Source organism: Phaethon aethereus (genome assembly GCF_964289735.1).
Source record: "Phaethon aethereus genome assembly, chromosome: W".
NCBI classification, from domain to species: Eukaryota; Metazoa; Chordata; class Aves; order Phaethontiformes; family Phaethontidae; genus Phaethon; species Phaethon aethereus.
In genome coordinates this window covers 40,654,836-40,682,662 of record NC_138581.1, presented here as the reverse complement: position 1 = coordinate 40,682,662, position 27,827 = coordinate 40,654,836, and the positions used below count along the sequence as shown (strand labels likewise).

General features: G+C 45.9%; 1 protein-coding gene across 2 annotated transcripts in view; it reads left to right on the top strand.

Annotated features, from left to right (window-relative positions):
* Positions 1-27,827, top strand: part of LOC309415185 (tyrosine-protein kinase Fer-like) — a gene marked incomplete at both ends in the record, with an annotated part of 295,648 nt that overhangs the window by 171,495 nt on the left and 96,326 nt on the right. For both annotated transcript variants that reach the window (XM_082012627.1, XM_082012626.1), the window contains one exon: positions 27,473-27,529. In XM_082012627.1, the coding sequence (XP_081868753.1) occupies positions 27,473-27,529 (57 nt within the window). The remainder of the gene's footprint in view (positions 1-27,472; positions 27,530-27,827) is intronic.

The window sequence follows — 27,827 nt, the reverse complement described above, 5'->3', positions numbered from 1 at the left end:
AGATCTTTGCAACAACTTTTTTTCTGACATGTTTTTATGATTTTTTTTTTTTTGTTCTCCCATCTGATCAAAATGAGTTGTTGGAAAAATGTACTTAAGAATTAAGAAAAAAGTGTGTTGTGAGCTTTCCTTTTTAATTTTCAGCCTTAATGAGTTTTTTAAGTTAAAAGTTATTGCATCTAATCATAAGAGAAATTATTTACTACTAACTGGGTTTCTTCTCAGTGTGCTATCCACATTTGTGTTCCATCGTATCTGCACAAGTTCATCAAATGGCTGAAATGGTTTTGCTTTTCTTTCCTAGCCTTCTGTATATAGTGTGTGTGCATCTGACCCTCCCCATGTTCCTTGCTCAGGGTGTAGCGGGCTCATATGCTTTCTGTTCTTTAATGTTCTTTCCTAACCTTTGTCTACTAACGTCTCCAATAGAGGAGAAAGGAAGTTGGAAGTAATGTATGTATAAGGATGGGAGAATCCCATTCTTAATTCCCATACAGAATTCCCACTGTGAATAATTTCAAAGTGAGCAGTTCAGTCAGAAATAGCTCTTGGTTTCCTAAATAAATAGCCACCATTGATCAAACAAAAGAAGTTCTTTCATAAGTATCTACAGTAGCATAACATTTGTTGCAGATGTGTGTGGATCTCTAGGAGCTATCTTGCAGTTGCCAAAACTACAATTTCTCTTTAAGGATTTCTTCAATTCTAACACAGTTAACTTTCTTAGCAGTTCATCACTGAGATATATTATTCTACAAGATCAACCCACAAAAAAATTAATCTACTTTGGTGAAGTCCACTGTCTTCTGACGCTTCAGCTGTGAAGGAGCAAAGAATAAGCTCAGAAGAAGCTGCAAGCTTACAAGGACAGGGCTATTTTCTTGCATCATATATATGTATCAAATGTATGTAGCAGTGCCTGAATTATCAAGAAGCTGAATCTGAGAGAAGTATTTAAATGTTAATTAAGAAGTAATTCAGTGACCACATGTGGTGAGTTGACCTCGGCTGGCTACCAGTTGCCCAGCAAGCTGCTCTCTCAGCAGGACAGGGGGAGAATATAAGATTAAAAACTTGTGGGTCAAGATAAAGGCAGTTTGATGAAAGCAAGCAAAGGCAGCGCATGGAAGCAAAGCAAAGCAAAAAGATTTATTCTCTACTTCCCATCAGCAGGCAATGTCCAGCCACTTCCTGGGAAGTAGGGCCTCAGTACGTGCAGCGGTTGTTTCAGAAAACAAATGCCTAAATAATGAATGCCCATCCTCCTCCTTTCTCTTAGCTTTCATTGCTGAGCTTGACATCATATTGTAGGGAATATTGCTTTGGTCAGTTTGGGTCAGCTGTCCTGGCTGTGTCCCCTCCCACTGCAGCCTACTGGCCTCTGGGGTCAGGGGGAGTTGGACAGCCAGCCTTGATGCTGTGCGAGCACTGCTCAGCAGCAGCCAAAATATCTGTGTGTTATCAACACTGTTCTAGCCACAAATGCAAAGCACAGTACTGTCAGGGCTGCTATGAGGAAAGTTAAATCCATGCCAGCCAGACCCAATACAATCTCCACCCCTTATTCCATATCGTTTGTGTCATGCTGAGGTCCCATGTTAACTGATATATTTCTATATCTTCTGACCATCCCCTTGTATCTTTCTCCTTCCTGAAATCCCCTCTTACCAACACTTACAACTTATACTACATACTTTATACCCAACATATGGATTTATACATTCTCATTAACTACTATCCCCTGTCCCTTAACATATAGAGAGATATTATTTTCCCATTCCATGGGCTTCTGACACTCCCCTATAAAATATCCATAAGAACAGGCTATGACTTTGGCCCCATCTGTTAAGGTGGTTGCTCAGGACAGGAGAAGCAGCATGTTTGATTGTTATGCACCAACACCAGCTTGGTTTGAGTCATTGCTGAGCTCACCCAATTCACAGAATCACAGAATCACAGAATCATTAAGGTTGGAAAGGACCTTCAAGATCATCAAGTCCAACCATTAATCCAGCACCACCGTGTCCCCTAAACCATGTCCTGAAGCACCACATCCACACGTTTTTTGAACACTTCCAGAGATGGCGACTCCACCACCTCCCTGGGCAGCCTGTTCCAATGCCTGACCACCCTCTCAGTGAAGAAATTTTTCCTAATATCCAGTCTAAACCTCCCCTGGCGCAACTTGAGGCCATTTCCTCTCGTCCTATCACTAGTTAGTTGGGAGAAGAGGCCAACACCCCCGTCGCCACAACCCCCCTTCAGGTAGTTGTAGAGAGCGATAAGGTCTCCCCTCAGCCTCCTCTTCTCCAGACTAAACAACCCCAATTCCCTCAGCCGCTCCTCAGAAGACCCGTTCTCCAGCCCCCTCACCAGCTTTGTTGCCCTCCTCTGGACACGCTCCAGCACCTCAGCATCTTTCTTGTAGTGAGGGGCCCAAAACTGAACACACTATTCAAGGTGCGGCCTCACCAGTGCCGAGAACAGGGGCACAATCACTTCCCTACTCCTGCTGGCCACACTAATTCCTTGCAAAGATCGTTGTCTGTCAGTTCAGGTAGTTGCTGCTACATTACTTCCTACAAAATGCAACTCACATCGCAGATTATTTTTCCCCCAAGGCTAAATCTCCTTGAGGCACACATCGGGTCTCCCCATCTTTCCGCATTACCCACCAAGTACACCCAGGCCCTTGAGTGAAGACAATCTCACTAATGGACTTGCCTTTTCCCAAGGGAGGAGCAACCCACACTGCCTTCCCCAGCAACTTCCCTATGTACACTAAGGGGACCTTATCTCCTCACACAGTATGTAGGGGCTTTGTTTGGGCAATACCATGGCAGTTAGCAGATCCTCTGGTGTTTACCACAAAACTGGCTTCTACTAAATTTCTATCCCAGTGCCCAATGCTCTCAACACAGTCTTTAACAGTCCATCATATCTCTCAGTCTTTCCAGAGGCTTGTGAGTGACAGGGGATGTCATACACCCGATCCATGATATGTTTCTTGGCCCAGGAGTCTATGAGGTTATTTCGGAAATGAATCTGTGCGGGAGAAGGATGGACTTCACAACTCTATGAGAGTTATATTCTGAAGCCGTTTATTGTCTTGTCTGACTCCAATATATATAATAATTTTTGCTTAGTCACTGCGCACACACTCATGATTGGTTACAGCTTGTTACACACATTATTGCAATTGGCTATATACAAAATATCACGCGCTGTCCATGCGCCTCTCACACAGTAAGGAGAAGGAGCTGTGGCATTGAGAAGCTGGTAAACAGCTGGATATCTGCACGGCTCGGCCTTGAGGAGAAGGAGCTGTGGTAAACAACTAAGAGATCTTGAGGCCACCTCTTTCTGATTGGCTGTAAAGCCCAATTTACATAAATTTGACACATTGTGGGTGAATTTTTCATGCCTTGTGGCAATACTGTCCAATGATATCTTTGCATGGGTTGCGCCTTGTTTGTACTTGGGACTGAGAATGCAAAATGTTTGGCATCGTCTTCATGCAGAGGGATTGTAAAAAAGCAATCTTTGAGATCTATAATCAAAAGCTTCCAATACTTCGGTATCATACAGGGAGATGGTAGCCCTGGTTGCAAGGCTCCCATGTCCACTATAACCTTATTGACTTCTCGCAAGTCATGTAATAGTCTCCATTTTCCACTTTTCTTTGGAATCACAAAAACAGGTGTGTTCCAAGGACTAGTGGTTGGCACAATATGGCCTTTTTCTAGCTGTTCTTTTGCCAAATCTTCCAGGTGGGCGACCTTTTCTGCAGTCAGCGGCCATTGATTTTCCCACACTGGATCATCGGTTTTCCATTCCAGTTTGAGCACAGGTCACGTTTCAATGGCCGCTACCGAAAACCCTGCGGATCGCTAGAGAGTGATACATTCATTTGACTCAGCACATCCTGCCCAAGCAGACTTAATGGTAATACGGCTTCATAGGGTCGTACTGAACACACTAGCCCGTCTGGATTTTCACAGGTTAGAGTTGTTACGCTCTGTTGTGTTGCAGAAAACCCACCAACCCCTACAAGTCCATGAGCTGGAGACTGAGCCAGCCAGCCTGGCGGCCACTCTCGCTGACTGATTATGGTCACATCAGCTCCTGTATCCACTAACATATTGATGGTCCATTGTCGCAGTCGCGTGGCGGGGTCAGGATGCCTCAACTTCATTTTCAAAGTCGGTTTTCTTCTGCTGATATCTAATGCTAGAAAGATTTGTGGTCTTCCTGTTGAGCCAAACCCTCCATTCCCCCTCACTGATTGCGCTGCCTGAGGTACAGGAGCAGTAAAAGGCACCAGTTGTGCAATACGTGTGCCTGCAGGAACCGCAACAGGAGGAGATGGAGTCCACAACATTACTTTGATGGTTCCCGTATAATCAATGTCAATGACTCCAGGGAGAACAAAAAGTCCCTGCTTTGTTGCTGAAGATCGTCCTAATAACAAAGCACTCAATCCATATCCTAATGGTCCATTCGCGTTAGTCGGGACATCATAAACCGACATGTCCCATAAGGTAACTTCTACTGTTGTTTCCACGTCCATTCCGGCGCTCCCTCTGGTTCGGGCGCTGAGGCTTGCCAAGCAGCCTGGTGGTGCTTCCCCATTTGTGTCTTTGCGCGGGGTGCCTTCACGCTCGGTCGCCCGTTTCCCAATTTCATACCATCCCGATGATACCTTGAACAACATTCTGAGGCTTGATGACCAGATTTTTGACATCGACTTCATGGTGCTCCTGCTGGGCCTATTCCTTGCTGAAAGGGTCCTTGTTGGAAGGATTTATGACCTGTCTCAATCTGCCTAGGTCCTTTCCTTGTGGCCTTGCGCTGAGCTCTAAAATGGCCTGTTTTTCCACAATTAAAACATTTTTTCTCCCCTTTTCCATTTATAAATGGCTTAATTGCTGCTGCAAAGGCACTTGCGAGTGTCTCTGCCTGATGTGTGGCAGAGCCTACTCTGTTGCAGGCTTCGACCATTTGTACTAACATTGCTTCTTTTGGCAAAGCTAACAAAATTCTTTTACAATCTACATTGGCATTTTCCAGGTTTCTCAGGGCTTCTTGCATACAGAGTTTATACCATCTGTCTGCCCACAATAACCTTTGAGTTGGTGTCAACAACATATCTATCATCTGCCGACAATCCTATGGTGTAAGAACCATTCCCGTGAATATGTTACCTGATAGAGCTTGCGTGAAAGGTGATTGAAAGGCATAATTTTGTACTGCCTTCCGCACTTCCTTAATCAAGTCCCAATGAAATGGGTCCCAGCGATTGGGCCCGTGAGGCTGCACACTAACGGGAAATGCCATCGGTAACTCTGTTTCCTCGTCTTTCATTGCTCCTAAAAAAACATCTTTCCACCGCTCTCTAGGGTCGCCTTTCATTCTAGGCTCTTGCCTCCCTATAGTCTCTACAACAGGCTCTTCTTCTTCGTCGCTGCTATCAGGCAACGGGGGCCGTAAAGGTGGCAGGGGCTCGGCTGAGGTCTTCAAAACTACGGCTTTCGATCGGTTAAGTCTGGGTGGTTTCGGGGGTGGTGAAGCCCGCCCCATCAATCTTTCACATGGGCACACAGGGGAACATTGAGTACATTGTTCTGGGCAGCTTTGTCCCGTCTTGCCCTCACATATATCATCATAGATCTGTTTCTCTGACTTATCTGATGCAGCCGGTTCACCCGGTGCATCTGGCACCTCAGGAGGTGCAGTCGGAGTCGCTGAAGGTCCTGGACCCTCTGACTCGGTTAAAAAGGGATTGGTTGAAGGCGGTTTAACAGCCTCCTCCATATCAGCTGCAGCTTTTCTCTCTGCCTTCAAGGCTTTTAATGTGGTTAATATCAACTTCCACGCCGTCACTAACTCTGCGGCGGTTTTCTCAATATGTTCCCATAACATTTTTCCTATCTCCTCCCACGTCTCTGCCTTAAACGCCACAGACGGATCAGGGGGGTACCCTTTCGGCACCAAATTAGGAGCCTTCGAAGTGTATATTCATCATATTTCAGTCCTCTCTTAGAGAGCATATGCAGCAGGAGTCTGACTATCGCCCCTTCTTCATGCGGTGCGTTCTGCCCCATGCCGCCCCGGTTGCTCACCTCACCTCGCTGGGTGCTCCTCCGTTGCAACGTATTCCTTTTTCTTTTTCCTTGCGTCAGTCCCGCTGACTGCAATTCTTCCAACTGGGCTTCTCCCGCGGCGTCCTCTGCACTCGACCGGTGTTCAACGATGCGATCCCATAGATCGTATCACGTCAGGGTCACCAGTTGCGGGAGAAAGATGGACTTCACAACTCTATGAGAGTTATACTCCGGAGCCGTTTATTGTCTTGTCTGACTCCAATATATATCATAATCTTTGTTTAGTCACTGCGCACACACTCATGATTGGTTACAGCTTGTTACACACATTATTGCAATTGGCTATATACAAAATATCACGCGCTGTCCACGCGCCTCTCACACAGTCAGGATTCGCTGCCTGCAGGTGTTCCTGCGCTCCTTTGCTTCTTCTTAGTTGTTTACCACAGCTCCTTCTCCTCAAGGCCAAGCCATGCAGATATCCAGCTGTTTACCAGCTTCTCAATGGCATGGCTCCTTCTCCTTAAGGTCGAGCCATGCAGAGTGATCCCAACAAGTCCGGTTGTCCAACTCAATTTTTTCTGAGGTGCTGTGTGTGACGGTGAGAAAGAGACTTCACTGTAAGATTCAAATTAACAATTTAATTGAACTTCACTCACAGGTCCAATATGCTACTATTGCAGGTTTTTTATTTTTTATTGTAGGTTTTAAAGGTTAAAGAGTACCAGGGCGTGTCAGAGGGAGATAGATTGGTGGAGCCACACCTGGCCATCCCTGAGGCAAAGGCAGCAGTTGGAGGCTCCACAAGAAGCAGAGGATCCCCTACCCTCTTGCCACCATGCAGAAGGAGGGGACCTAAGAGACAAGCGGGAATGAAAACAGGTTCCTGCTCGGGGCAGCAGGGGAATCCCCTCTTGGCCTCCCTCACCATCCCAGCTGCCCTTACACAACAGATATGGGGCTCTGGAACTTGAGGGCCAGGCACATGAGGATGTAGATGAAGGTCCATGCAGGGGGGTGCCTAGGGTGAGTCACTCAGCCCCATGCACTACGACTACCTCGGGTAAGACAAAAAAGAGAGTAATTGTCGTAGGTGACTCCCTTCTGAGGGGAACAGAGGTACCAATATGCTGACCAGACCCAACCCACAGGGAAGTCTGCTGCCTCCCTGGGGCCCAGGTGAGAGATGTTACTAGGAAACTCCCTGGTCTGATCCAGCCCACTGATTATTACCCCTTATTTCTTATGCAGGTTGGCAGTGATGAGATTGCGGAGAGAAGTCCATGAGTGATCAAAAGGGACTTCAGGGCACTGGGGCGATTGGTTGAAGGATCAGGAGCACAGGTAGTGTTTTCCTCAGTCCCTGCAGTGGAAGGGAAGAACATGGAGTTCAACTATCTCCAAGGGGGAAAAGGATTCTTGCTTATGAGCTGGCAGGCCTCATCGAGAGGGCTTTAAACTAGATTTGAAGCGGGAAGGGGATAAAACCAGGCTCACTAGAGATGAGCTATGACGTAGTTGCCATCACAGAAACATGGTGGGATGACTCTCATGACTGGAGTGCCGCAATGGATGGCTATAAGCTCTTCTGAAGGGATAGGCAGGGAAGGAGAGGCGGTGGGGTGGCTCTGTATGTTAGGGAGTGTTTTGATTGCATAGAAATCAAAGATTATGATGACAAGGTCAAGTGCTTATGAGTAAGGATGAGGGGGAAGGCCAATGAGGCAGATATCCTGCTGGGAGTCTGTTATAGACCACCCAACCAGGATGAAGAGGTAGATGAAGCATTCTATAAGCGACTGGCAGAAGTCTCACAATTGCTAGACTCTGTTCTTCAACTTACCAGACGTCTGCTGGAAGTATAAAACAGCGGAGAGGAAACAGTCTAGGAGATTCCTGGAGTGTGTGGAGGATAACTTCCTGACACAGCTGGTCAGTGAGCCTACCAAGGGAGGTACCCCGCTTGACCTGCTGTTTACAAACAGAGAAGGACTGGTGGGATATGTGGTGGTCAGAACCCGCCCTGGGCTTAGCGACCATGACATGAATAGAATTGCCAATTCTGAGTGAAGTAAGGAGAGGATCAGCAAAACTGCTACCATGGACTTCTGGAGGGCAGACTTTGGCCTGTTCAGGTCACTGGTTGAAAGAGTCCCTTGGGAGACAGTCCTGAAGGACAAAGGGGTCCAGGAAGGCTGGACATTCTTCAAGAAGGAAGTCGTAAAGGCTCAGGAGCAGGTGGTCCCCATGTGCCGTAAGACGAGCTGGCAGGGAAGGCCACCGGCCTGGCGGAACAGGGAGATTTTGCTGGGACTCAGGGAAAAGAGGAGAGTTTATCACCTCTGGAAGAAAGGGCAGGCAACTCAAGAAGAGTACAGGGATCTCGTTAGGTCATGCAGAGAGAAGATTAGAAAGGCTAAAGACCAGCTAGAACTCAGTCTGGCCACTGTTGTAAGGGATAACAAAAAACGTTTTTACAAATATATTAAAAACAAAAAGAGAGACACGGAGAATCTCCATCCCTTACTGGATGTGGGGGGGAACATTGTCACCAAGGATAAGGAAAAGGCTGAGGTACTTAATGCCTGCTTTCCCCCAGTATTTAATAGCCAGACCAGGTATCTGCAGGGTATTCAGCCCCCTGAGCTGGAAGATGGGGATGGAGAGCACAATAAACTCCCCATAATCCAGGAGGAAGCAGTCAAGGACATGCTAAACCACCTGGACACCCACAAGTCTATGGGGCCTGATGGGATCCACCCGAGAGTACTGAGGGAGCTGGCAGAGGAGCTTGCCAAGCCACTCTCCATCATTTATCAGCAGTGCTGGTTAACAGGGGAGGTCCCAGATGACTGGAGGCTTGCCAATGTGACGCCCGTCTACAAGAAGGGTCGGAAGGAGGACCCGAGGAACTACAGGCCTGTCAGCCTGACCTCTGTACCGGGGAAGATCATGGAGAGGTTCATCTTGAGGGTGCTCACAGGGCATGTGCAGGACAGCCAAGGGATCAGGCCCAGCCGGCATGGGTTCATGAAAGGCAGGTCCTGCTTGACCAACCTGATCTCCTTCTATGACCAGGTGACCCGCCTAGTGGATGAGGGAAAGGCTGTGGACGTTGTCTACCTGGACTTTAGTAAAGCCTTTGACAGCATCTCCCACAGCATTCTCCTGGAGAAACTGGCGCCTTGTGTCTTAGACAGGTTCACTCTTTGCTGGGTAAAGAACTGGCTGGACGGCCAAGCCCAGAGAGTTGTGGTGAACGGATTTAAATCCAGTTGGTGGCCGGTCACAAGCGGTGTTCCCTAGGGATCAGTTTTGGAGCCGGTCTTGTTTAATATCTTTATCGATGATCTGGATGAGGTGATCGAGTGCTCCCTCAGTAAGTTTGCAGATGACACCAAGTTGGGCGGGAGTGTTGATCTGCTGGATGGCAGGAGGGCTCTGCAGAGGGATCTGGACAGGCTGGATCGATGGGCAGAGGTCACCTGTATGAGGTTTAATAACGCCAAGTGCCGGGTCCTGCACTTGGGTCACAACAACCCCATGGAAGGCTACAGGCTTGGGGAGGAGTGGCTGGAGAGCTGCCCGGCAGAAAAGGCCCTGAGGCTGCTGGTTGACAGCCAGCTGAATATGAGGCGGCAGTGTGCCCAGGTGGCCAGGAAGACCAACAGCATCCTGGCCTGTATCAGAAATAGTGTGGCCAGCAGGAGTAGGGAAGTGATCGTGCCCCTGTGCTCAGCACTAGTGAGGCCGCAGCTTGAATCCTGTGTTCACTTTTGGGCCCCTCACTACAAGAAGGACATTGAGTTGCTCGAGCGTATCCAGAGAAGGGCAACGAAGCTGGTGAGGGGTCTGTAGAACAAGTCTTATGGGGAGCGGCTGAGGGAACTGGGGTTGTTTAGTCTGGAGAAGAGGAGGCTGAGGGGAGACCTTATCGCTCTCTACAACTACCTGAAAGGGGGTTGTGGTGACAAGGGTGTTGGTCTCTTCTCCCAAGTAACCAGTGATAGGACGAGAGGAAATGGCCTCAATTTGCGCCAGGGGAGGTTTAGATTGGATATTAGGAAAAATTTCTTCACCGAGAGAGTGGTCAAGCATTGGAACGGGCTGCCCAGGGAGGTGGTGGAGTTGCCATCTCTGGAAGCGTTCAGAAAACGTGTGGATGTGGCGCTTCAGGACATGGTTTAGTGGGCATGGTGGTGTTGGGATAACAGTTGGACTTGATGACCTTGAAGGTCCTTTCCAACCCTCAGGTTGGCTTCCTCACTGCTGTAGGGTTGGACAAGAAGACCTTAAAAGGTCCCTTCCAACCCAAAGATTCTATGATTCTATGATTCTATCTTAAAGCATGCCAAATACCATACATATTTTTCTTAATCACTTACCTTTCTCATGAAACAAAGGTCTGAGACAAGGAAGAAGGTTTTAACATGTCTAATCAATCAGATGTGAGTTTTGTAAATTTCCTTTTGTATGCAAGGATTTTGTGAGATAAACTACTGTGGAGAACTTCTTTTCTCTTAACCAAGTAACTGGCAGGAACCGGTAAGAACCAGTACAATGTTAAAGTACAAGATAAGCATGTAGAAAGAAAAGAGTTCCTCTGGAGGACAGACAAGTTAAGGGGACCAAGTACTGCAAAACCCCACCAGAGACCACCAGAGGACCACCGGCTCATTTAACAGCACATGCGTCAGGGACATTTGAGTATGTTAAACATTTCTTGGAAATGTCATGAATATGCTAACAATTGCAATGACTATGAATGCGTGTACTCTATATAATTCAGATGCTGGTAACACGAGGGATGCATGTTAGGAAGAGATATCCCCCATGCGTCCGGCACTGTAATAAAGGTGTCTGCTTAGTAACACTTTGATGTAATTGAGTTTGAATTTCTTAAGTTTCAATTTCTTTGAATCACTCAGGTAAGGCCTCTTAATCCCTGGGAAGTTACCTTATACAGTGTCCCGGACAAGGGGGGAAGGATCTCCTACGGGCCTGCTGTATTGTTGGAAAAAGACCTCCCAGTTTTCTACCCTAACCTTATCATTTTTATTTCCTGATTTGATGGGTGGGCAGGATTATGCCTGAGTGGATTATATTATCTAGAATGTTTACCTCTGGTGGTATGATGGCCCCTTAGTCTGTATTGCTAATTTTGTGATGTCTAGTACACAAAGATACTGAATAGTGGTGGAATGGTACTCAGGGCATTTCGTTTGTTAAGGGATTATTCAAGGCTCCATTCGGGTTTTGGTTCTTATCATGATGCAGCCCCCCCCCCCCCCCCCCCCCCCCCCCCCCCCCCCGGCTGAGCCATTTCCGCAGCTCCCCCCCCCAGTCATCTCTGCATAGATAAGGACCTCTCAAGGTGAGAGGAAGCTGAGTCGAATTACAACTCCCTTCCTTTCGCCTTTGTGCTCTGAAACCGGTTTAGCCAGGTGATCCTATACACAGTGTTGCCACAGAACTTGCCTTTCAAGGCCCAGGATGGTGTTTTGGGTAGTGGCATGGTTAACAGGGTATGTTTCCAGCCACCTGGTAGTTGCTTCTACCATGGTGAGTATGTAGCGCTTGCTTTGGCGTGTTCATGGCAGTGGTCCAATATAGTCAATTTGCCAGGCCTCACCATATTGAAAACCCAGCCACCACCCTCTATTGCAGGAAGACTTTACTTGCATGGCTCGCTAGATTGTGGTGCATGTTTCACATTCATGGGTGACCTGTGTGATGGCCTCCATGGTCAGGTCTACCTCTTGATAACTAGCCCATCTGTATGTTGCATCTCTCCCTAGATGTCCCAATGTTTCGTGGGCCCATTGAGCTACAAATAGCTCACTGTTACGCTCCCAGTTTGGGGCTGCCTTAGCCACTTCAATTCTAGCAGCCTGGTGTACCTGCTTGTTGTTTGGCAGGGTTCTTGGGCAAGTGACTGTCCTGGTTTCAGCTGGGATAGAGTTACTTTTCTTCCTAATAACTGGAAGTGCTGTGTTTTGGATTTAGTATGAGAATAATGTTTATAACACACTGATGTTTTCAGTTGTTCCTAAGTAGTTGTAATGCTTATACTCAGTCAAGGACTTTTCAGCTTCCCATGCTCTGCCAGTGAGGAGGTGCACAAGAAGCTGGGAGGGGGCACAGCCGGGACAGCTGACCCATTCTGGCCAAAGAGATATATGCTATCATATGTCTTGCTCAGTACATAAAACTGGAGTTGGCCGGGGGGCGGGAATCGCTGCTCGGGGACAGGCTATCGATCACTGGGTGGTGAGCAATTTCTGTATTGGGCATCACTTGGTTTTGTATATTACTTTATCATTATCATTATTATTAGTATCAGTAGTAGTATTTCCTCTTTCTTTGCTGTCCTATTAAACTGTTTTTATCTCAACCCACATGCTTTTTTTTCTGATTCTCTCCCCCATCCCACCTAGGGAGAGGGGGTGAGTGAGCGGCTGCAAGGTGCTTAGTTCCTGGCTGGGGCTAAACCACAACAGTGATCTACCTTTACAGCGATGTTTTCTACCTGGGCAGCAGTGCCTTGCCACAGTGCAGCAGTCCAGATGGATTTACCTCTGTGCCGCCAATTGGTCTGCTTCCACTGCTGTAACCATGCCCATAGGGCATTAGCCACCATCCAGGAGTCAGTATAGAGATAGAGCACTGGCCACCTTTCTCATTCAGCAATCTCTAGGGCTAGTTGGATGGCTTTCACTTCTGCAGACTGACTCAACTTGCCTACTCCTTGAACGTCTTCAATGACTTGTCATGTGGGACTCCATGTAGCAGCTTTCCACTTCTGATGGTTTCCAACAACACAACAGGATCTGTCGGTAAACAGAGCATAGTGCCTTTCATCTTCTGTTAAGTCATTATATGGTGGTGTCTCTTGGGCACGAGTCACCTCCTCAGGTGATGCTCTGAAATCTCTGCCTTCTGACCAGTCTTCCAGGATTCCTAGGCAGTTTGAGCATGAGCCCATTGAATGATGAAGGCTACCCACTTACTCCATGTAGCATCAGTTATGTAATGTGTAGGGGAACACTTCCGTTGAACATCCAGTGTAGCACAGGCAATTGCGGTGACAAGAGGAGCCGTGCTTCTGTACCAACAACTTCTGAAGCAGCTCTAATGCCCTCATATGCTGCTAGTATCTCTTTTTCAGTCGGGGTATATGTAGTTGGCTTCTAATCATCAATACCCCCAGTTCCAAAACCCTAGAGGTCGACCTCAGGTTTCTGCTGGTGTTTTCTGCCGGAGGCTCCAGGTGAGGCCACGCTCCCTGGCTGCAGTACAGAGCACATTTTGCACGGCGACTCAATAGAGAGGGCTCACAAGCTGTGTATAACCAGGAATATGCCTCCTCCAGAATCCCACAAGGCCTTGGAAAGCTTGTGTTTCTATCTTCTTAGCTGGTGAAGACATAGTTGTTATCTTATTGATCACATCCATAGGGATATGATGATGTCCATCCTGCAATTTTATGCCCAAGAAGTAGATCACTCGTGCAGGTCTTTTGACCTTGCTCTTTTTTATGGCAAAACCGTCTTTCAGAAGAATCTGGATTACTCTTTTTCCTTTCTCAAAGACTTCTTCCACTTTGTTGCCCCACACAATGATGTCATTGATTCAAAAAAGTTCAAGAAATTTAAACTCAGTAACATCAAAGCGTCATTAAGCAGACATCTTTATTGCAACGCCGGACGCATGGGGGATATCTCCTCCTAACATGCGTGCGCTGAAACAGAAGTTCATCCTTTATATACCTTAAAGACATGAATATTCACACATTTTCCAAGAAATCACCGCCTCCTTGCTTATCTACTACATTTACATAATGCTGGCGTTGCAAAACTACACTACGCGTGCGCGGGGGTCTCGGGTGGTCGTCAGTGGTCGTTTGGGGAGTTAGCCCCCTCCTCCTTTTTCCCTTTTATGGTCATGAGTCTCTTGAGGATAGTTTCTTCTCCTTGGATGTTTGCCCCTTCTGTTGGCCAGCCAAGCGGTTCCTTCTTATCACCCTTGTTAGAGCACTCCTGCCAGTCTGTCTCTACGCTCAAGGTTAAGATATCTTCTCTGTTCTCTTTAATCTCTCAGTCCTTGCTCTTAACTCTTCTTTGTTTTAATTTTCATGAGACCTGCTTTAGTCGTGATTAACCGTTTACGCATAGGTACAATGTTAGCAGTGAGGAAATGCAGCCTGAGGACTATGAGAGTAGGCCGTTAAACATAATCACATAGTTATTAGGCTAAAGAATTCTATACTAAAGTCAAACTAATCATGTAATCAATAACCTTCCATATATTAAGAAATTTGCAAAACTTAACAGTTGATTAGTGACACATGCTGAAACCTTATAATTGTTTTAGATCCTTGTTTCATCATCAATATAGTGCAGATGGTCAAGGGCATCACCCTGTTCCAATGCAGTTTGGATTAGTCCACGGCAAATGGTAGGGCTGTGTTTCCACCCTTGGGGCAGTTGATGCCAGGTGTATTGGACACCCCTCCAAACTGTGGCCTGCACTCTGCCGCCAAAGGGACTGAGAAAAACGCGTTAGCAATATCAATGGTGGCGTACCACTTGGCTGCCTTTGACTCCAGTTCATATTGAAGTTCTAGCATGTCCGGCACGGCAGCGCTCAATGGCGGTGTGACTTCATTCAGGCCACGATAGTCTACTGTCAGTCTCCACTCTCCATTAGACTTTCGCACTGGCCATATGGGGCTGTTAAAGGGTGAGCGAGTCTTGCTGATCACTCCTTGGCTCTCCAGCCGACGAATCAGCTTGTGGATGGGAACCAGGGAGTCTCACTTGGTGTGGTATTGACTGTCATGGTAGCAATCAGTACCTGCTGTTCTTCAGCCTGCAGCAACTCCACAACAGAAGGGTCCTCCGAGAGATCCAGGCAAGGTGGACAGCTGTTTGATTTCTTCCATCTCCAAGGCAGCTACACCAAAAGCCCACCGGTACCCTTTTGGGTCCTTGAAATAACCTCTCCTGAGGTAGTCTATGCCAAGAGTACACGGGGCCTCCGAGCCAGTCACAATAGGATGCCTTTGCCACTCGTTTCCTGTTAGGCTCACCTTAGCCTCCAGTACAGTCAACTGCTGGGATCCCCCTGTCAGTCCAGAAATACAGGTGGATTCTGCCCCTGTATGGCTTGATGGCATTAGGGTACATTGTGCACCGGTGTCCACTAGAGCCTTATACTGCTGCCAATCCAATGTGCCAGGCAGCCGAATACACAAAGTCCAGTAAATCTTGTTGCCCCTTTCCTCCTCCTGGCTGAAGACAGGGACTCTCTGTTTCCAGATGGAGTATTCACTGTCTGACCCTTGCGCTGCCAGACCAGAGGTCCCTTCACCATAATGAAGGGAGGTGATCTCATTCCTTTTTCTGCATCTGGGGGATCACTTGAACCTGATTGGATTGCTGCCTTTGGTCTCAACAGCAAATGAACTGACAGTCGTCTTGGATGACTCCTTCTTATCAGCCATCTTCCCCATCATTTCACGTACATGGGCTTCCAGTTGTTAGAATATGATGCTGGGGCATTTTGGACCACCTTCCTCCACATAGTCCATGTACACTGGACATCATCCAGATCTTTGGAGACTTGTATGTTGTCCAGGTCACCGTAGGTCACTTCCAGCACCACTAATTCTCTGAGGTACTGGATACCTTCTTCAGTGGCAGTCCACTTTCCTTGGTAATTCACAAGATCTTCCTTGAATGGATACCTTGCTTTCATGCTTGACAGGATCCACCTCCAGAGGCTGTGGATTGTTGCCTTTTTTCCAATTTCTTTGTCAGTTCCCCAGCCCCCAGAGCAATCTGCTCACCTTGCTGGCAGCTATAATCTTCCTGCATGTCTCGAAGTTCTCTCAAGGCCAGGGACCGAGTCATTTCCACCTGTTGTGTGATTTCTCTCACTTCTTCTTCCTGTTTCTTTGCCAAAGGACCAGCTTCCTGATCAGATCCCTCCTCCTCCTCCTTCCTTACTAATCCATGCTATGGACCCATTGACCTCTGCATCAATTATTTCTTTTTCACTACTGGGGCAATTACTGTAGTTGGGATTTGGGTCCCTGTCCCAATCATGGCATCCTCAGAGGTGGTTTGGGTCCCTGTCTTAACCATGCTCCTCTGATAATACTGAACCATGGCTCGATTGGCCATGCTAACCAGTGCTAGAAGCTGCTGGGTTTCACTGAGGTAGGCAAGGCACTCTTCGATCAGGTGGTGTGTCAATAGTTAAGTCAAGATGGAACCAAATATGTGGTTAACAAGTAGCTTATGTAGTTCAAGAAGACTGTCTTGGATATTTTTATAAACATCTGTAGTCTCCCAACCCTAGCTGTACATACCTGTTCATGCACTCTCCATAGCTGGGGTGGTGAGAAAGAAGTAGAAGTGTGTGTGTGTTTGTGTATGAAAATATTTTAGTCTATTTTAACAATTTGAGTGAACCTTTAGTTGTAAGCAAAATCTAACTGAGCTTTCACTTTCCTTTAAATAATAATAAATGTTTAAATATAAAACTATACATAACCAAAGTTTTCTTTTGCTTTGAACCTACAGAAGTCTGGCGCTGTTTTGGAGGGCATATCTAATAAAGGGCAGATTATTTCTCTATTTGCATATTGTTGATTAGTGTGTTATTCAGAGTACTTCAATTTAGAAGCTGGTTACTATATTCAGTAGAGGAGTGAGAAAACACACAGTGAGCAAACAGAATACCCTTTTTAGATCTTATACATTCCCTTGATGTATTTGAAATATAATATTTTTTACTCAGAGTTTATTTTTCTTTTCCTACATTTAAGGATTTCACATTCTATCTATTTCTGGTATAGAGAAGCACTACTAGTATGGTGATATAGTCTGTATTTTTTCCTATATTTCCTGTATTTTTCATGAAATGTCCTCAAGATCTTTCTAGTCATTAGATGAAAATAAGAGAATATAAACTCATGGAAATGCTGTGCATCTTTCAAAAAAATGTGAAGTAAGCTGGTTTTGTATATTGACTTTTGCAGTCATTTTGCCTATTGATCTTTAAGAAAGAATGCTCATGGAAAACATGTGAAGTTAATCTGAGGTCACTTCTGCAGTTCATATGCTGTATAGTAGCTTTTGCAAAACTCAGCTGTATCCTTGTGGCTTATGGCCATTTAGAATTTGGTTTAGGAAAAAGGTTGAAGTTCAGCTTGGTGTGAGTTTTTTTCTGGTTTTATTTTGTGGTGCTTTTTTTGGTTGTTTTTTGACAATGACAAGTCAGACAAAAATAGATTTACCTCCTTGGAAAATGTGCTATCTGCAGTATTATTCCGTTTTAAATCTTGCACTGAGTTCACATCAGTGCATTCTAAGTTGAATTAATACAGTGTTGATAATGCAGAATGGCTTCTATAACAATTTTTACAGCTCGTAAATCTTTATTCTGAAAGAGTTTTAAAGAGGTTGTCAGTAGTTGGTTTTTCTAAACCTATCTCGTAAAACACAGTTGTTCTTATGAAAAGTCATTTCCACTAGCTACCTTTTTTTCTGTACTTAATCTTAGGGATTTGAAACACATCGTTTATGATTAATGAAATTTATATGCACATTAAACCTACTGGCATAAGTGGTGTAAAAATAGTACTTCTCTAAAAAAATCATTTTGCATTTCCACAATGGTAGACCCTATCAACAGGTATACAACTGTTATTTGCCTTCAGTTTTTTTCTCTGCTTCAGCAAGTTTTGACAAATGATATTTGAATACCCACTGAAAAAATGATCTGTGATGATGCAATGTGTGCTCGCAGCCCAGAAGGCCAACCGTATCCTGAGCTGCATCAAAAGAAGCGTAGCCAGCAGGTCAAGGGATGTGATTCTGCCCCTCTGCTCTGCTCTGGTGAGACCCCACCTGCAGTACTGTGTCCAGCTCTGGAGCCCTCAGCACAGGAAAGACATGGACCTGGTGGAACGGGTCCAGAGGAGGGCCATGAAAATGGTCATGGGGCTGGAACACCTCTCCTATGAAGAAAGGGTGAGAGAGTTGGGGTTGTTCAGCCTGGAAAAGAGAAGGCTCCGGGGAGACCTTGCGGCCTTTCAATACCTAAAGAGGGTTGATTGATAAGAAAGATGGGGACAAACTTTTTAGCAGGGCCTGTTGCGATAGGACAAGGGGGAATGGTTTTAAACTAAAAGAGGGTAGATTCAGACTGGATATAAGGAAGAAATTTTTCTCAATGAGGGTGGTGAAACACTGGAACAGGTTGCCCAGACGCGCCATCCCTGGAAACATTCAAGATCAGGTTGGACAAGGCTCTGAGCAACCTGATCTAGTTGAAGATGTCCCTCTCATTGCAGGGGGGTTGGACTAGATGACCTTACAAGGTCTCTTCCAACCCAAAGGTTCTATGATTCTATGATTATGTAATTTCCCTGGTATTCTTGCATAGAGTATCTCAAAAACCTGCTTTTGCTAAATACCTCCTCATACCTGATAAAGGGTTATCTCCCTAGAGCAGTGAAGCTCTATCATCTGAGTTGTTATGCTTTGTTATCAGGTATGGCATTCATGTAATTCAGTTACAGCTTCTTTCATATTTATCCTGAAAAGATCATTGGTAGTTGTGGTGACCAAAGGACATAAATAAAGTAAACTATGATAAAGTTTCTGGGTTTCTTGAACAATCCAATTTGGAAATAAGTTATATCATTAAGATAACAAGTGGGTATGTCTAGTGTTAATTTCTGTAACTGGATTTGTCTAAAGTGCTTTCACATTCCGCAGGCCAAAATAAACAATAGAAAAGTCTGAACAAGCACTAGGTTAAGAAAGATTTATTGTGATGTTGCAAGAAGAGGATTACATCATAAACAGGTTCATTTTTGGGGAGGAATAGTAATGGTATTAATAGTATCAATAGTTCTAACCTTCTTTGTCATACTGATTAGATTATGATTAGATCCAAGAATATAGTGAATTTTCTTGGTTGAGTTTAGAAGCAACTCTGTCAAAATGAGAATTTTATGACTCAGACTGATGAGCATTATACTGTCTGCCTACCTATATCAACATTAAAGATTTTTTTTAACGCCCATTTTTCTGTCACTTTTTTCTTTTGTATCTTTCAGTATCTTCTGCATGATTCATTTATAGAGTAATGGTGTTTAACAACTGGAGAAATTCTTATAATCTATTCATAATCAGAAAAAAGCACATGTACAAAATCATGAAGTTTATGATCAGAGAGGAAAAAGACATGACTATAACTTTTGTTTATGTTATACTAATATGCATCCATTCCGTTGTGCACTTAATGAATGTATTGTTGGCAGCTGTGCAAAAATATTGAATGATGACAAATTCAACTCAGTGCATTTTGAACAGAATTAGTGAGACAATGTACTTTCAGTAAAAATGGATAGTCTTGCCCTTGTTACTTTCCACCTTGCAGTACTGTTCATATTATAGTTTATTAATTAAAAATAATAATTTGCACCAGTGACACTTTGTTTCAAACCAGTATTTAAATGGATATTTAACATGCTACAAATTAGAAAGTTGGGTTTGTTTCTTTTCTAATCACAGAGTTAGTTGTACATTTATATGATGTAGCTGACAGCATCTCTTCTTCTCTTAGATATTTTCTCACTGTCTGCTGAAGACTCTGCCTTGGTGGGGGTCAGAAGAGTGCACAGGGGTTAAATCCCTCCACAAATAACTATGATATTAAATAAAATTTGAATATATATGATGGTCCAGCCTTTTTCAACTTAATATTTCTATTTAAAATATTTTCTTCAACTTAACTAGTGCTGTAAGACAGAGGGACCATCTACGGTTTGAAAGTTAAATTCACAGATGGATTTAGGGACCACCGGTTGAGGTGTTTCATTGCTATCATAAAATACAAAGCCCTGGATTAGATTACTAGCTGCTTCTCAGTGCGTGAAGAGTCATGTACCTTAAGAGAAAATCACAGGCTTAGCCAGTGATAAACCTTAGACACTTCTCTGCATAGGGCTTACAGTCCTAAACCTGTCCTGGAGCACCTAAAATGTTAGGTTAGGTTTCTTTCAGAAACTAATCTCAAGTGAGTGAGTTTGTTTTTTGAACAGAGAAATAGGACAAAGTAATGAGGCTTCCATCTTTTTATCAAGAAGCTCAATGATAATAAAGTGAAGGCTATATAAAGTGTCGGGAGGAAAGAGTTGCATTTTGATATTTTCCTCTTGGAAAAAAATGCTGTTTTCATAGTCTTGAAGATTGTTACTGAACCAGAGTGAGGGTTTTTTCTGATGAGATGAAGGGATTTTTTCATATATTAGCGTCATGGTTTAGTCCCAGCTGGCAACTAAGCACCATGCATATGCTCACTTGCCTCCCCCCCTCCCCAGGTGGGATGGGGAAGAGAATTGTAAAAAAAATCATGGCTTGAGATAAAAACAGTTTAATAGGACAGCAAAGGAAGAAGAAACAGCAACAACAATAATACTTATAAAGGAATGTACAAGAACAAGTGATGCCCAATACAGCAATTGCTCACCACCCAGTGATCGATAGCCTGTCCCTGAGCAGCGATTCCTGCCCCCCGGCTAACTCCAGTTTATGTACTGAGCATGACGTCGTATGGTAGGGAATATCCCTTTGGCCAGCCTGGGTCAGCTGTCCCGGCCATGCCCCCTCCCAGCTTCTTGTGCACCTCCTCACTGGCAGAGCATGGGAAGCTGAAAAGTCCTTGACTTAGTATAAGCACTACAACTACTTAGCAACAACCAAAAACATCAGTGTGTTATCAACATTATTCTCATACCAACTCCAAAACACAGCACTACACCAGCTATTAGGATGAAAATTAACTCTATCCCAGCCAAAACCAGGACAATTAGATTGATAATAATACAGAGAATAATACTCTTTAAAATGTAAGTGCATGTCCTGGTTTCAGCCAGGATAGAGCTGGTTTTCTTCACAGAAGCTAGTGTGAGGCTGTGTTTTGGATTTGGGATGAGGAACTGTTGATAATGTGCTGATGTTTTGGGTTGTTGCTGAGCAGTCAAGGACAGTCCAGCTTGTGCTGGCCTGCCAGCGAGCAGGCTGGGGGTGCACGGGGAGCTGGGAGGGGACACGGCAGGGAAATCGAGTCAGAATCGGGTTGATATGATTTATCACTTCTGATTAACACTATTAAGGTAAATCACAAGTTATATCATTTTCTAAGCTTAATAACACAACAACTTAGTTAAAGACTTAACCAGGTTCTCAAATTACACACATACACAGCGATATAGATAAAGACATATAAAGAAGTAGAGAGAGATATATATAAAGATATATACAAAAAGGTATACCTGTTAAAAATTCCCCTTGCATTCAGTGAAACATTCACAGAATCACAGAATCATTAAGGTTGGAAAAGACCTTTAAGATCATCAAGTCCAACCATCAACCCAACACCACCATGCCCACTAAACCATGTCCTGAAGTGCCACGTCCACACGTTTTTTTGAACACTTCCAGAGATGGTGACTCCACTGCCTCCCTGGGCAGCCTGTTCCAATGCTTGACCACTCTCTCAGTAAAGACATTTTTCCTAATATCCAATCTAAACCTCCCCTGGCGCAACTTGAGGCCATTTCCTCTCGTCCTATCACTAGTTACTTGGGAGAAGAGACCAACATCCATGTCGCCACAACCCCCTTTCAGGTAGCTGTAGAGAGCGATGAGGTCTCCCCTCAGCCTCCTCTTCTCCAGACTAAACAACCCCAGTTCCCTCAGCCGCTCCTCATAAGACTTGTTCTCCAGACCCCTCACCAGTTTCGTTGCCCTTCTCTGGACATGCTCCAGCACCTCAATGTCCTTCTTCTAGTGAGGGGCCCAAAACTGAACACATTCACGTCAAAGCCACCGAGGCGAAGGGCTCCAGAGCGGAGGATCGTGCTGGGGGACCCTGCCTGAAGCGGCAAAACCGCGAAGGCGGCAGCACAGGGAGAGAGATGGTGCCCCAGCCCCCCCTGCAAGGCCGGCAGAGTGGGCTCCTGACAAGCGGCAGCTCTGACTCAGCGCGGGCGGGGACAGGAGCGGCGGCGGCCAAAGTCCCTCGCGTACAAGAGCAGCCCCAGGGAGCGCGAGCGACCCGGAACGCAGCGACCAGGGCGGGCAAACAGGACGTGGTGCGTCAGAAAGACGTAGCACATCAGTTTGCGTGGCTGTTCGGGCAGGGAAGGCATGCGGGCAGGGCGCAGTCCTCCCACCCCCGGCACTAGAGACTCTCTGACGAGTGGCCATTGGCCTTCCAGAAGAGGCTCAGCCATGGTTGCCACTCGGCTGAAAATCGTGGCCCGAAGGAATATGGCGACACAGACAGAGTTCCCACTCAAGCACGCGGCTCTCCAGGTGTCTGGCTGCAGGGAGCACCTGAGTCTGTCGCTTGTGCCAGAGATCAGCAGAGACAACACCTGTGTGCGGTGCGACCAGGTGAGCGACCTGCTCAGCCTGGGGGCAGAGCTGAAAGAAGAGGTGGAGAGGCTGAGAAGCATCAGGGAGTGTGAGAGGGAGATAGATTGGTGGAGCCACACCCGGCCATCCCTGAGGCAGAGGCAGCAGATGGAGGCTCCACAAGCAGCAGGGGATGCCCTGCCCTCTTGCTGCCAGGCAGAAGGAGGGGACCTAAGACATGAGGGAGAATGGAAACAGGTCCCTGCTCGGAGAAGAGGGTGAATCCCCTCCCGGCCTCCCTCACTGTCCCAGCTGCCCTTACACAACAGTTATGGGGCTCTGGAACTTGAAGGCCAGGAACATGAGGACCCTGATGAAGGTCCATCCAGGGGGGTGCCTAGGGTGAGTCAGCCAGCCCCATGCATCAAGACATCCTCTGTTAAGAAGAAAAGGAGGGTAATTGTCGTAGGCGACTCCCTTCTGAGGGGTACAGAGGGCCCAATATGCCGACCAGACCCAACCCACAGGGAAGTCTGCTGCCTCCCTGGGGCCTGGGTGAGAGATTTCACCAGGAAACTCCCTGGTCTGATTCGGCCCAGTGATTAGTACCCACTGTTGGTCCTACACGTTGGCAACGATGAGGTTGTGCTAAGAAGCCCAAAGGTAGTCAAAAAGGACTTGAGAACACTGGGGCAACTGGTCGATGGAGTGGGAGCACAGGTAGTGTTTTCATCAATCCCTTCAGTGACAGGGAAGAACGCTGAAAGGAACAGGAAAGCACACCTGATCAACACATGGCTCAGGGGCTGGTGCCGTCGTCAGAATTTGGGGTTTTTGACCAAAGGGTGGTTTACACGGCACCGGGCCTCCTCGCAGCAGATGGAGTGCAACTGTCTCCAAGGGGCAAAAGGATTCTTGCTTACGAGCTGGCAGGCCTCATCGAGAGGGCTTTAAACTAGACTTGAAGGGGGAAGGGGATAAAACCAGGCTCACTAGAGTTGAGCCTAGGGGTGGCACGCCAGAGTTGAAATCGATAGCCCAGCTCAAGTGCATCTACACCAATGCACGCAGCATGGGCACCAAACAGGTGGAGCTGGAAGCCACTGTGCAGCAGGACAGCTATGATGTAGTTGCCATCACAGAAACATGGTGGGATGCTTCTCATGACTGGAGTGCCGCAATGGATGGCTATAAGCTCTTCCGAAGGGATAGGCAGGGAAGGAGAGGCGGTGGGGTGGCTCTGTATGTTAGGGAGTGTTTTGACTGTATAGAAATCAATGATTGTGAAGACCAAGTCGAGTGCTTATGGGTAAGGATGAGGGGGAAGGACAATGAGGCAGATATCCTGCTGGGAGTCTGTTACAGACCACCCAACCAGGACGAAGAGACAGATGAGACATGCTATAAGCGACTGGCAGAAGTCTCGCATTCGCTGGCCCTTGTTCTTGTGGGGGACTTCAACCTACCGGACGTCTGCTGGAAGTATAACACGGCAGAGAGGAAAAAATCTGGGAGGTTTCTGGAGTGTGTGGAGGATAACTTCCTGACACAGCTGGTGAGTGAGCCCACCAGGGGAGGTGCCTTGCTGGACCTGCTGTTTACAAACAGAGAAGGACTGGTGAGAGATGTGGTGGTCGGAGGCCGCCCTGGGCTTAGCGACCATGACATGAATAGAATTGCCAATTCTGAGTGAAGTAAGGAGAGGGATCAGCAAAACTGCTACCATGGACTTCCGGAGGGCAGACTTTGGCCTGTTCAGGTCACTGGTTGAGAGAGTCCCTTGGGAGACAGTCCTGAAGGACAAAGGGGTCCAGGAAGGCTGGACATTCTTCAAGAAGGAAATCTTAAAGGCGCAGGAGCTGGCAGTCCCCATGTGCCGTAAGAAGAGCTGGCGGGGAAGGCGACCGGCCTGGCTGAACAGGGAGATTTTGCTGGGACTCAGGGAAAAGAGGAGAGTTTACCACCTCTGGAAGAAGGGGCAGGCAACTCACGAAGAGTACAAGGATCTCGTTAGGTCAAGCAGGGACAAAATTAGAAAGGCAAAAGCCCAGCTAGAGCTCAGTCTGGCCACAGTCGTAAAGGATGACAAAAAATGCTTCTACAAACATATTAACAACAAAAAGAGAGGCAAGGAGAAGCTCCATCCCTTACTGGATGTGGCGGGGAACATTGTCTCCACGGACGAGGACAACGCTGAGGTACTTAATGCCTTCTTTGCCTCAGTCTTTAATAGCCAGTCCAGGTATCCGCAGGGTATTCAGCCCCCTGAGCTGGAAGATGGGGATGGAGAGCACAATGTACTCCTCATAATCCAGGAGGAAGCAGTTAAGGACCTGATAAGCTGCCTGGATACCCATAAGTCTATGGGGCCTGGTGGGATCCACCCAAGAGTGCTGAGGGAGCTGGCGGAAGAGCTTGCCAAGCCACTCTCCATCATTTATCAGTAGTCCTGGTTAACAGGGGAGGTCCCTCACGAATGGAGGCTTGCCAATGTGACACCCATCTACAAGAAGGGCCAGAAGGAGGATCCCGGGAACTACAGGCCTGTCAGCCAGACCTCCGTACCAGGGAAGATCATGGAGCGGTTCATCTTGTGGGTGCTCACGGGGTATCTGCAGGACAGCAAGGGATCAGGCCCAGCCAGCATGGATTCATGAAAGGCAGGTCCTGCTTGACCAGCCTGACCTCCTTCTATGACCAGGTGACCCGCCTAGTGGATGAGGGAAAGGCTGTGGACGTTGTCTACCTGGACTTTAGTAAAGCCTTTGACAGCATCTCCCACAGCATTCTCCTGGAGAAACTGGCGGCTCGTGGCTTAGACAGGTTTACTCTTTGCTGGGTGAGGAACTGGCTGGGCGGCTGAGCCCAGAGAGTTGTGGTGAACGGCGTTAAATCCGGCTGGCGGCCGGTCACAAGTGGTGTTCCCCAGGGCTCGGTTCTGGGGCCGGTCTTGTTCAATATCTTTATAGATGATCTGGATGAGGGAATCGAGTGCTCCCTCAGTAAGTTTGCAGATGACACCAAGTTGGGTGGGAGTGTGGATCTGCTGGAGGGTAGGAGGGCTCTGCAGAGGGATCTGGACAGGCTGGAGAACAAGTCTTTTGAGGAGCGGCTGAGGGAACTGGGGTGGAGGAGGTCTTTTTCCAACGATACAGCAGGCCCGTAGGAGATCCTTCCCCCCTTGTCCGGGACACTGTATAAGGTAACTTCCCAGGGATTAAGAGGCCTTACCTGAGTGATTCAAAGAAATTGAAACTTAAGAAATTCAAACTCAATTACATCAAAGTGTTACTAAGCAGACACCTTTATTACAGTGCCGGACGCATGGGGGATATCTCTTCCTAACATGCATCCCTCGTGTTACCAGCATCTGAATTATATAGAGTACACGCATTCATAGTCATTGCAATTGTTAGCATATTCATGACATTTCCAAGAAATGTTTAACATACTCAAATGTCCCTGACGCATGTGCTGTTAAATGAGCCGGTGGTCCTCTGGTGGTCTCTGGTGGGGTTTTGCAGTACTTGGTCCCCTTAACTTGTCTGTCCTCCAGAGGAACTCTTTTCTTTCTACATGCTTATCTTGTACTTTAACATTGTACTGGTTCTTACCGGTTCCTGCCAGTTACTTGGTTAAGAGAAAAGAAGTTCTCCACAGTAGTTTATCTCACAAAATCCTTGCATACAAAAGGAAATTTACAAAACTCACATCTGATTGATTAGACATGTTAAAACCTTCTTCCTTGTCTCAGACCTTTGTTTCATGAGAAAGGTAAGTGATTAAGAAAAATATGTATGGTATTTGGCATGCTTTAAGATAGAATCATAGAATCATAGAATCTTTGGGTTGGAAGGGACCTTTTAAGGTCTTCTTGTCCAACCCTACAGCAGTGAGGAAGCCAACCTGAGGGTTGGAAAGGACCTTCAAGGTCATCAAGTCCAACTGTTATCCCAACACCACCATGCCCACTAAACCATGTCCTGAAGCGCCACATCCACACGTTTTCTGAACGCTTCCAGAGATGGCGACTCCATCCATGTCTTTACTGAAAGAGTGGTCAGACATTGGAACAGGCTGCCCAGGGAGGTGGTGGAGTCGCCATCTCTGGAAGTGTTCAAAAAACGTGTGGATGTGGTGCTTCAGGACGTGGTTTAGGGGACATGGTGGCGCTGGATTAATGGTTGGACTTGATGATCTTGAAGGTCCTTTCCAACCTTAGTGATTCTGTGATTCTGTGATTATGTAATCGTGCTTGCGAGGTGGTTAGTAGATGAGGTGCTAACAGACTTTTAAAAATGAATATTAAACATTTGTTTCATTTTATGGGTTAGACTTAAAATATCCTACACTTTTTCATTAAATATTTATTAAATAGGTCTGTGTAACAAGAAGCTTATGATTGTTTTCGATGTGTCTGTGGATTATTGCAGAATATTTGTGTTATTGGTCATCAGCACTGAAAAGATACTGTAATTAGCGCTTGTTATCTTTTTCAAGTAGTTTCCTGTAATATATCAAACTACCACAGAAGGTTTGAGAGATGCAAATATGTGTCTTATTCATATTAGGAAAATTGGTTCTTTTTTTCAGTACACTGAGGACAATTTTTTTTTAATCTAGCAATATGTTATTTTGTATTCTAAAATTAAGTTGTCCTTGCTGATTTTTACTTAAGTTTTTTTACCCTTTCCAGAGCTTTTGTGTAAAAAGCATACTGTTGTTGTAGGCATAATCTTCTGACAAAAGTTTGCTGTATCGTATATTTCAATATCTTATTGTATGGCAAGATTTCTAAAGCATGTTTTGCAAATTCTTGAATTTTTAACTTCATAGCATGCTATTGATTGAGGTACATTTCTACTGGCTAAAATTTATTTTATAAAAAGTACACAGACTGGCAATTCTTTCCTGTCCCTTCCGTAGGACAAGAAATGGGCTCTCAATCATGAAGATGTCACACTGGGAGAATTACTGGGCAAAGTAAGTTATCAAGTGAGCTAAATAACATTTAAATAGGTATATATCAATCATGAAGTCTGTACATTTCCTATTTGCCTTATCTTTTAAATTACTGTGGTATGCAATTTTATACCAATTGGGGGGTTGGCTGGCACCTTCTTCCTTCAATTTCTGTCCTAAATAATTTTCTTTTTATTTTTATTTAAGTAAGAAATTTAAGTAAGAAATACATCTGATTGAGTTTATTCTATTCTCCTTACTTTAGTTTTCTTTTATGAAAAGGCAAAGACTTTGTTTACTTAAGAATGATTTTTGGTTT